General features: G+C 41.0%; 2 protein-coding genes across 7 annotated transcripts in view; both read left to right on the top strand.

Moving 5' to 3' along the window:
• The first annotated feature begins 739 nt into the window (after positions 1-739).
• On the top strand, positions 740-4,125 carry LOC133479324 (uncharacterized). Of its 2 annotated transcripts, XM_061776120.1 has the most exons (7): positions 740-1,546; positions 1,869-1,953; positions 2,025-2,137; positions 2,234-2,288; positions 2,897-2,998; positions 3,076-3,163; positions 3,265-3,387. In XM_061776120.1, exons 1-7 carry the CDS (start codon positions 1,524-1,526, stop codon positions 3,318-3,320), a joined length of 522 nt encoding a protein of 173 aa, XP_061632104.1. In that variant the 5' UTR covers positions 740-1,523; the 3' UTR covers positions 3,321-3,387. The 2 variants fall into 2 exon arrangements, with proteins under 2 accessions (XP_061632104.1, XP_061632103.1); XM_061776119.1 differs by having other exon boundaries at positions 743-1,546; positions 3,076-4,125.
• Positions 4,126-5,158: 1,033 nt separating this feature from the next.
• The window catches only part of inpp5b (inositol polyphosphate-5-phosphatase B), a 40,459-nt gene continuing 34,541 nt past the window's right edge, over positions 5,159-11,076 (top strand). For 2 of the 5 annotated variants that reach the window (XR_009788909.1, XM_061776115.1), the window contains exons 1-6: positions 5,159-5,427; positions 6,175-6,253; positions 6,426-6,523; positions 7,182-7,211; positions 7,352-7,462; positions 9,347-9,490. Coding sequence is in view for 4 of the 5 variants with exons in the window: in XM_061776115.1 (XP_061632099.1) it covers positions 5,280-5,427; positions 6,175-6,253; positions 6,426-6,523; positions 7,182-7,211; positions 7,352-7,462; positions 9,347-9,490 (610 nt within the window). In the remaining variant the exon portion in view is untranslated. Of the gene's footprint in view, positions 5,428-6,174; positions 6,254-6,425; positions 6,524-7,181; positions 7,212-7,351; positions 7,463-8,961; positions 9,277-9,346; positions 9,491-11,076 lie in introns of those variants that run through there. The other 3 variants (XM_061776114.1, XM_061776113.1, XM_061776116.1) reach the window with 2 other exon arrangements.

Below are 11,076 nucleotides of genomic sequence, written 5' to 3'. Positions count from 1 at the left end.
CCTTTTGATGATATTATGGACCGTAGATGATGAAATCCCTAAATTCCTTGCAAAGGAACATCGTCCTTAAACTTTTTTTCTCACGCACTTGTTCACAAAGAGGTGAACCTCGCCCCATCTTTGCTTGTGAATGACTGAGCAATTCAGGGAAGCTCCTTTTATACCCAATCATGGCACCCACCTGTTCCCAATTAGCCTGTTCACCTGTGGGCTGTTCCAAACAGGTGTTTGATGAGCATTCTTCAACTTTCTCAGTCTTTTTTGCCACCTGTCCCAGCTTTTTTGGAACATGTTGCAGCCATAAAATTCTAAGTTAATGATTATTTACTAAAAACAATAAAGTTTATCAGTTTGAACATTAAATATCTTGTCTTTGTCGTGTATTCAATTAAATATAGGTTGAACATGATTTGCAAATCATTGTATTCTGTTTTTATTTATGTTTAACACAACGTCCCAACTTCATTGGAATTGGGGTTGTACATACATACACACACAGTATATATATATATATATATATGTATTTTAGAGCATTTTCATAAAAAAAATCTTTCTTGCACTGTACATTCTTTTGTTACTTTTAGTACGTTGTTCTTTATTTTTCTGCATTTAAAAAAAAATGTCTTTTGCTCTTTGTTTTTAAACGTTTTTAATCATATGAAGCATATTGAGTTACCTTGTGTATGTTACAAGACGTCGGATAACCTGACGTTTGATTCCGCCAATCGGTGCAGTATCTACAGATGTCGGGACTCTACAGTCATATGAATAGGTGCATATGACACGCCCCTTTTGAGCTACGTGCTACGGCGATGCTAACAGGGGAAGGTCAAAGTCGTCAGTGCGTCCAGTGTGTGGACGGCAAGAAAACCAAACACCAAGCATGCCGGTACACATTGCTGCATACGGTTGCGTACACTGCCGTACAAATACCACAAGAGAAATGGGAGTATCCTTACACATGTAAAAAAAAATTGGGGGCTTTTTTTTAAGTGTTATGTATTGATAGAACACGCTATGACGTTGATTTAAAAAAAAAAAAAGTAAACCTTGTGAAAATTGGTTGAAAAATGAGCAAGTTACGTCTTAATTTCAATGTTCATGCATTGTCTTTTGATGGGAATGTCGACCTCCCCAATATGGCCGCCACGTAGGCACGTAGCCGTGCTGCTACAGTGCGAAGCCAAACGTGTATTTCTTTAGCTACCCTACGATGAGGCAGAAGGTCAATGTTTGTGATATTGAGGGACGTTAACATGGAGTACGTAACTACTTAGGAGATAGAAGTTCTCGATGACGTGCGCGGTATTTGCTGACAACATGAAAGAGCCTCATTACGTCAAACTGATGAAAGAGCCTTAAAATGGACATCAAAGAGATGAAAGAGCCTTCTCACGTGAAGCTACAGTATATATAGCCTATCACATAACTGTGCTGATGATCAGGGATCATTCTATGTGGGGAGGTCTTGCTAAACGTAATCAATTCAAAGGCCAGCGGAAATTTCTTACCCGACTTCAGCAATGGGGATTCTATCTTTGATCCGGTACGTAAACTCTTATGAAACATTACTTTTATTGAGTTGGGGGGGGACTATAAAAAGAAATATAGGAATTTGTTGAGTCATTGATTTGTACTTTTATAAAATGTCGACTTGGAACATTTGGTGGTCTCATATGGAAGAACGTCAGGTAATGATTTGGAATGGAAAATATTACAATAAAATACATTACACCCTTTACTTTTTTATATCGCTGGTCTGCTTATATTTCACGGGAGGCTATTTGATAATGTCTGATATTGCATTCTCATGTGCTTAGTATTTTTGTTCTAAAATGTGTTTTCTTTTCAAAATCTCACTTCAACAGTTGTATTGACAATGTGCTTGAAGAACTCCATCAGATGCAACCCACCTCTTTGCCAGATGGTGATCAGCACATGTACAATACAGAGGTAAGTGATTTTGAAATTATATGGTGGGACATATCAATAAAGTATAACGTGTTTTGCGTTTGCATATGCAGAAGACATTCATGAGGCAATTTGTGCTCTTGGGGAAGGAGAATCGAGTTCCACCCTGTCTCTTGCCTAGAGACATGACTCTGTGGTTGCTGCAAAGTAGAAACTTACCACAAGAGTAAGTACAAAGCAGTCATGGAATACATACAAATACTTACAAATCCAAAAGGTTGGCTGTATGTGGAATTAACTATTATATGTGTACATTTGATAGGTTCCGGGAAATGCAAATGAGAGTGGGTGCCAGGATGTTCAAGCTCCTTTTTGTGGTAAGTGCTCAGTAATCGTTAAGAATTATATTTACAGTAAAGAGTGTAAAAGTGTGTCCTATATATGGAATAGTTTTGCAAGAAACGAGGACAAACGTGGAACATTCGTAATAAGTGTTGGAATATCGGGTATACTTAATTAATTTTTTCATTAGTTTGATTGTTCAGAGTAAAAGTTTTATTCTGTGTTGTATAGATTTATTACACACAAAGTGAAACATTTCATGATATATATATATATATATATATATATACACACACACACACAAAATCTTTTTAAATATAAATTAGGGAGGGATTTTTCAATGTGCTTAATGAATCTATATAATACAGTAAATGAGTTTCATACCTTTTGAACTGAGCTACTGAAATGAACTTTTTTTTTTACAATATTTAATTTATTGAGATGCACTGTATTGTATCTATAACACCTAATTATGTATTCATAAATCCAGTTTAAGAATTTAAGAGTTGTATGTATTAGTCATTTGTTTGGAACTTATTTAAATACAGTGAGAACAAAATTCCCAAGATGTCAACATAAAATAACTGAACTTTAGCCTGTGAAGAAGCCTTTTTCTAAGTTGTGATTGTGGTGATGTGTACAGGCCTGGATAAAGGCAAGGATCCTCTGTTTGAATAAGATGCAGAGAGAAGTGTGCAGGGACCTAGACGAAGAGGAACGTCTTTCGCAGTTGCTGGGGAGGAAGGTAACGAAAATATTACCTGCACTAAAAGAACCATCTGCAACAATTCAGTCACTTGCCTATCTCTTTGTCTTATGAAGGTCACACTTGAAGGCCTCCACAAGTACATATCAATAGTGAGGCCTCAAGCTGAACAGGACACTGAGATCTTCCTCCAGCTTCTTTTCAGTGAGCTTCAAATATCATTGAGCAGCGTTGAGTTGACCAGAGTACAAAGACTGACACTGTGCCACAAATTCTACCGTGCTACTGGGTCCCTGGTGGAGAAGATTGTAGAATTGTCTCTCGACTTCCTTCTGGAAGAGCTGGAGCCACCTGCAAATGAGGAGTCCATCACAGCAACATTGGCACAAAGATGTGAGGGCGCCAGCAAAGAGATTGGAAGGATGCTCGTCGATGCTATGGCTTCAATCCCCTGCCTGTGTCAGTACATCTCACAAGACAATCTCCTGTGCATCTGCAATGCCATGGCTTGGAGAATGTCCCAAAGCTTTTTCCAAAACTTTGTTGAGTGCTCTGCATACTTTCACCAGCTTGACTTGGATGATTCCTTGGTCATTGCACGGGACAGAGTCATGAGTGCCATTGTGCAGATGGTATACATGACCAATCACTAAAACTCTTGCTTCTCCCCGGCTCTTTCCACACAGAAGCAGCAAAATTACTTGATGTATTATAATATCTCTTTTTTTGTATTTGATGATTAAATGTTTTATCAGAAAAACACTTAGAAGTGTTGCTTTTTTTATGCTTGTTGTTTATGGGCTATATTCTCCCATTCGCGCTTAAATCTTTTTTTTTTAAGTGCCTGGGTTTGCACACTTTTTATCAGTGTATTCTCTTGTCCAGATTTCTGACACATCCACCGCTCGTAAACTGGGGAATAAGTGCGCAAACACCAAAAAAAGGTGTCATTCATTGAATTCTCAGGCTGGCTGTAAATCATGCAGCATAGAGTTTTCCAACGACTTGTGATTGTCATTGAAATCCATGAGAAAAAAATTGCACTTTCAATATGAAAATACCAAACGCAACAGATATGTCGTTGGCCAGTCGGGATCTGTGGACTACTCCAGGTTACTCAAACTAACCCTTTGAAGGAGAGCGTTTTTTTTTCTTTGTCGGAAATAAATCCAATAAAAGCATTTTAATCAGAATACTGTGATTATGACTGAACGTCCATTAATGACTGTGGTTGTAATAGTGGGAAATCTTTTCAAATTTTTAAAGATTATCTGCGATAGACCCCACACATGAAGATAAAAAAACCTGGCATTTAACAGTTTTGGTTGTATTGTGTGTAGTGCGCTCCGATAATAACAGAGAACACCACACACGTAAAGATTCAGCTCTACGAGACCTTGAAGTCTCCCATGATCACACGTGATCTCGCAAAACCAAAGAAGAAGAAACACTTCCCAATTAGACGTGCTGATGTTTCTCGAAGGTTGCTGGAGCCGGGAGCCTTGTAAAATGGCGTTGTGACGATACCGTAGCGCCACGGCCCTTCGGTTGGTCCTCGCGCATCGCCGCTCGGGTATCCCATCTCCGGCCCTCACACCACACGTTTGCGGAGAGCTCGGTGCTACATGGTTTGCAGACGACCTGATTCTGGGTCAGAGTTTCGTGCGTCGAAAAGCAGCTGCTTTGGGGAGATCTGTTGAAAGTCAGCTATCGATCCGAGCTTTTGTCGGGCAGAAAAGGAGTCGCCGCACAGGTACCAAGGGCGGCGGGATGGAGGTGGGAGCCGGGTCGGTCAATTGGAGGTGTGACAGACAGGCCAGGCGTTGAGCCTGACTTGATGCGGGCCAGTCCCCCGGGAAAGCCAAACCTGGCCCAAGAAGCCTCCAGCCCGTGCAGGCTTGCCGTGTACAGATGTTGTCCACATGCAGGCCACCTCCTGGGCAAACCAGGCTTGACCCTGGACAAGGCAAGTGTGGGGTGACGGGCAAGCAGGCATACTTGTGACTGGCGAGGGTGCGCTCGGAGCAGATATGATAAGTGCGAAACACCGGTCCAAAAATAGCTCTCCCAAAGTTGGAATATTTTTCCAAAGTGTTTGTGTGTGTGTGTGTGTGTGTGTGTGTAGGATTTGCATTTGTGTGTGTACGTGTCTCTGGGCGTGTGCGCGCGCGCGCGCGCGTTAGTGACAGCCCGGTTGTGACGTCACTCGGGGGCGCTGGCTTTAGAATCAGTGCGTGGCAGTACTGAGAGTTTGGCCACAAACAACTGACAAGCAAAGTCACATTCCAACGAACAAGCCTGCTGTGGGCCTTACGTGTCTATGCTGCTCCTGTCGCCCACTCATGAGATCCACGACGACCACCCACGCGTGGACTTCCTGCAAATTGACCCAAGACCCAGCACAGCCGTCATGGATCAGTCTATCGCCGTCCAAGACACCCTGCAAGGAGACGAAAACTGCATCATAGTATCCTTTCTTTTGTTAGTCTGCACGCGAGGGATTTAGCTTCATCTAAATTTAGTAGGCTACTTCTAATCCTGTCGAGATCTGTTAAGAGGATTGATTTTATGCAATAAAAGGCATTGAGCGTGGTCAAAAAGTAATATTTTACGCACCAAAATGTGTTTGAAGGACACGTTTGCATGATTCAAGCGGGTTCGACGACACTAACTTGAAAGCCAAGGTTGGTAGTGACACCGTTAGGCCACAAGATTGCGCCGTTTTTCATCATTTTTACAAGTCTGAACTATATGTAAAGTTATCAGAATAGTCACGATATGATGAGAGAGAAAACGTATTTATTTAAATTAGTTCGATGTTATGACAATAAAGTTCGAATTATACAAGAAAATGTACGCACTGTATATCCAATTCAACTGAAATTTCTTTTCAAGAAAAAAGAAAAGCCTATTTCCCTACTATCTACAAAAGGAGAAATAGAAAGTACAGATATTTTTATTCAAATATAGGGAGTTATCCCAAAAAATGAAAAAGAAATAATTTAAGGACAGTAAATGCATCCAACCACCGCTCATCTCCTGTGTACTTCTATTTTTAGACAGAGTAAATCATTGATACTAGAGTAGCCCATTGGGAAATACTGTGCTAGTAATGTGTTTGTCGTTATTAGTCATTTTAAAAAGAATGATGAAGACGGATCACTTTATGGTTTCTATGTCAAGACGCATTTTCCTGAACTCAGGCGTAAAACATGCTCTACAATGTGACGTCCTCACGCATGACAAGACTGAAAGCCGACTGCTGGGATTGGTGGAGTCTGTGAAACAGCATGCGTGAGTTCTAATACAACAGTAGCACTGTATTTAATATGCTAAAGAGAGGTATAAATGCAGGTGCACTCTATGTATCTTGTATTGGTTGTGAGTGTGCAAGTGCACCTAATGAAGTGTCCGGTGAGTGCAAAGACTGACTGACCATTTTTTGTTGTTGACTGTGTTTTAACAGAATCTTTATTTATACCCATCGGAGGATGGCCATTACGGCGGATGACGTGTCTCTGGAGGACGTCGTACCGATCGACCTCGACTTTGCTGTTGTCGAGAGTGAGGATACCGTATATTTGTCCATTCATTTTTATTTATTGATTCATTTTTGTATACAGTACCGGTGCATCTCAATAAATACTATCATTGAAAAGTGCGTTTAATACAGTAGTTCCATTCCAAACGTGAAACTCACATCAGAAAATACTTGCTTAACTTCCTGCCTAATTTCTATATTAAAAATTATTTAGATTTTTTATGGTGGCACGGCGCACAACTGGTTAGCACATCCGCCTCCCAGTTCTGAGGACCGGGGTTCAAATCCCGACCCCGCCTGTTTGCATGTTCTCACTGTGCCTGCGTGGGTTTTCTCTGGGTACTCCGGTTTCCTCCCACATCCCAAAAACATACATGGTAGGTTAATTGAAGACTCTAAATTGCCCGTAGGTGTGGATGTGAGTGCGAATGGTTGTTTGTATCTACGTGCGAATGGTTGTTTGTTTCTACGTGCCCTGCGATTGGTTGGCGACCAAGTTTCGATTTTTAAATTCAACTACTGAAATAAATTCAGTTCTCCATGGTATTCTGTTTTGTTGAGATGCACCTGCATACAGTAATACTGATTGCCTGTCAATCAATACCATCGTGTTTTAATTCTTTAATGATACTTTGAAGATTGAATGTGATGTCAAGTTGAACATATTTTTCTGTTTTATAGTTTCCTCCCCAGAGGAGCTGGCACTTGTTGGTGAGTTGATGTTGCTTTTTTTTTTTTTTTTTTTTTTTTTTTTTTTTTGCGGCGTGGGGGTGTAATTGGCACCATAATCATGATGTACTGTATATAAGACCTTTATTTATTTTTATTTATTTATTTATGTGTTCTTGAAGGTGCTGATACGAGAGTGCGAGTGAGTTACAAGGACGAGAGTCTGGAGCTTCGACTTCCCTTTGGCTCCCACTCGCGACTCTTTCTTGGCGAGGTCATCCGGGCATGGAGCGGTAGGTTTGCTTTAAAGGAAGCATTATCTTTCTACGCAAGTTACACTTCCCACTTATCTAAATAACATGTATGGGGCATGCTTTCATCCAAATAACCTAAGGATTAAGATTTATAGCACACGATAGATAGATAGACAGATAGAGACACTAACATTATGCACAGGTTGAACATTTAATTCAGCGATTCATGGGAGTGGGCGGGACGATGGCCGACTGGTTAGCACGTCTGTCTCACAGTTCTGAGGACGCGGGTTCAAATCCGGCCTCGCCTGTATGGAGTTTGCATGTTCTCCCAGTGCCTGCGTGGGTTTTCTCCGGGTACTCCGGTCTCCTCCCACATCCCAAAAACATGCATGGTAGGTTAATTGAAGAAGTGCCCTGTGGTTGGCTGGCGACCAGCTCAGGGTGTACCCAGCCTCCTGCCCATAGTTAGCTGGGATAGGCTACAGCATACCCGCGACCCTCGTGAGGATATGCAGTGTAGAAAATGGATGTATGGATGGATTTATTCGTTTACCGCTAGAGGGAGCCCATGTACCACTACTGTTCATTTCTTCTTTGGCATCACTGCTTCACTTCTGTGGCGGCATCATACACTAAAAAAGTCACGCACACAAAAAAATTACTTTCAAGTATAGTTAATACTTCTTTAGATGATCTTGTGTGCAACATTTCAGGCATATTTTTCACTTTGGTTTTGAATGTCTTTCATGCACATGCTAGGGTTACAGGATATACCTGCTCTAAAAAACTACCACAATACCTCACTATCAAAAATGAAACGATATCACATATTTTTAGGATCAGAACCTCTGCACAATTAAGCAAAAAAAGTAGGCTAAGTGTGCTTTCTTCAAGTAGTTTTTACCAGGGCTGTAGACTAACTTTTTTTTTTTTTTTTTTTTACCAGGAGCACAGTGGCCGCTAACTTAACATTTTAGGGGGGCACGCAAAAAGATTTAGGGGTGCACACTGTAAATTGACGTGCAAAGTAAATATTCACATTTTTGCTATGGAAGACAAAAGTCTAATCCATAATATGTTACAACTCCCAGTTGAAGTTTACCCTCTGAATCTGACACCTAAAACAAAGGGGATTAAACATTGTAAAGTATATTTAAGAACCAAAATATTCAACAAAACCACATAATTTTGTTGAACAAAAGTCTGCTAGCTCAATGCTAAAGGTATCACTTCAGTATCTGTATCAAGGTACTTTATGCAGGTATAGTATTAAAGTTAGAATTTTGGTATTGTGAAAACATTAGCTAGTAGACTTTGCTTTGTTTGGGTTATTATGGGGAAGAAACCTGTTCATCCAGGTCACCGTTTTGGTGGTTATCTGGCAAAATCAAAGAAACAAGGAAATATCATGTCTTGAAGTGGTAGTTGAAGTTTAAGTGACTCACACACCCATTCCGAAGTGAAACCTGGCCGTCACCTGGGCGTGACGTCGGGAGAGTATAAAGTCAGAAGAGGTGGAGCTCACGGGTGTAGCGCTTCTCTTCTGCTCTTTCCTGGACGTGTCACCTCTTCCTATTGACGACATTTTAAAAATAACTTAAGATTTGTCTTTTACTTCATCCAGTTTAGTGTGATGGGATTAGTCAGGCAGGTGTCAGGGACGGATCACTTTTGGCACTTGCGTGCTGTCTTCCCGTAGAATCCTCGAAGGGACACGGATGAGGACCTTTACGGGAGGGACTTTTTATTTTTGGGCAAACTGTGAATGGGATCAGTTAGGGTACCAAAGATGGAGGGTGTACACAACATGGTGCCAGTTGCTAAAAGTAAACTAGTAGGAAATGCTGAAGGTGAGCCACTTTCCAAACAATTTTAATATATACCAAATTTATTTGAATTGTTTTTCTCTCTCGCCCTCAGATGTTTGCAAGTTTCCGACGCAAGAAGCCAAGTTTGAGTGGATCAACAAATACCGAGCTGCCACCAGAGGCCAGGGACTTGTCAAACAAGCCCTCGCACCCCTCGGCACAACGTTGAATAAACTCAACCAGCACAGGAAAACAGGTTTGTCGCAACTACTGTCTCCAATTAACTGAGGGTATTCAGCCATACTACATCACAGGATGTGTTGTTGTTGATCTCCTAAGGCAGGGCCAGGGAAATATTCAGTCAGTGGACTACATGTATATCTGGCACGCATTCTGAACACAAATAGCTGAAAAAATGTGGCTTTTACAGAGGTAATAATGCTCAGGTTTTACACTGTCAGAGAGGTATTATTTAACCCTTACATATTGTTCAGGTCAAATTTGACAGCAATAAAAATACCCTAAAGGTCATTCATTGACCCTGAAATTAGATCCCATTTCCTAGAGTGACCCAAACAGCACAAAAAAATGTTAAAGTTTTACAAATGTTTAATGTTTAAATGTTTAAAAAAAAAACTGTACACAGGTCCTTTTCTGGGTCAAATTTGACCTGTGTCTACTAAAATGGATTTAAAATTGACCAGTGTGTGTTAAATCAAATAAAATAGTGGTAATAATGGAAATCCTAACTGTTATTGCAGTAAAAGTGTGTATTCTTTTTGGGTCAGTGGTAACCTTGAAGGCGGCACGGTGGACGACTGGTTAGAGCGTCAGCCTCACAGTTCTGAGGACCCGGGTTCAATCCCCGGCCCCGCCTGTGTGGAGTTTGCATGTTCTCCCCGTGCCTGCGTGGGTTTTCTCCGGGTACTCCGGTTTCCTCCCACATCCCAAAAACATGCATGAATTGGAGACTCTAAATTGCCCGTAGGCATGACTGTGAGTGCGAATGGTTGTTTGTTCCTATGTGCCCTGCGATTGGCTGGCAACCAGTTCAGGGTGTACCCCGCCTCCTGCCCGATGACAGCTGGGATAGGCTCCAGCACGCCCGCGACCCTCGTGAGGAGAAGCGGCTCAGAAAATGGATGGATGGATGGATGGTAACCTTGAAACACTATTACCCAAAAAAACCGTCTTGTGTTTCCACCACATTTTCACTGGTTCTGAAACATGCACCAATTGGTCTTTGAAGGGTCATGGGAAAATTTTAAACCGTGTAAACAAAAAAAGCATAAGAATGATCAAACATAAATGTGACATCACGTTGTAAAACAAAAAATTAACTTACCCTTTTCTCTGATTAATGATTAATCATCCATTTGTTAATGTCAGACATAATAATTGATACAGACAAGTATTATGAGGATATTCCTGGCCCATGTCAAAATTGACCCAGAGCATACTAGGTATGTGTGCATGGAAAATTAACAGTATGTTAGGGGTAACAGTTTGCTTTTGTACCTCCTCCCACTGCGTGTGTGTGTACGCCACTATACACAACAGAAATAAACATATTTTGAGAGTAAATACTGCACTGTGTGTGTGTCAATCAAAATGAGCATTACTGTATAGCTTTGTAATGGTACAGTTTGGATACAGCTCTTTTAGTTTTCTTCGAGATGAAGCAAAACTGCAAAAAATGTATAAAAAACATATAGTGTTCCCCTTGCTGTATTGTGATTCACCTACCTCGGCCCCGCTAAGTCGTGGACTTTTTTGTGGACTGTATCTAATTGTCTGTTGCGGAAATCCACGCTGTATCAGTGATATCTGCGATTTATAACA

This window comes from Phyllopteryx taeniolatus, chromosome 6 (assembly GCF_024500385.1).
Source record: "Phyllopteryx taeniolatus isolate TA_2022b chromosome 6, UOR_Ptae_1.2, whole genome shotgun sequence".
In the NCBI taxonomy this organism is placed as follows: Eukaryota; Metazoa; Chordata; class Actinopteri; order Syngnathiformes; family Syngnathidae; genus Phyllopteryx; species Phyllopteryx taeniolatus.
This window is presented reverse-complemented; position numbering and strand designations above follow the sequence as displayed.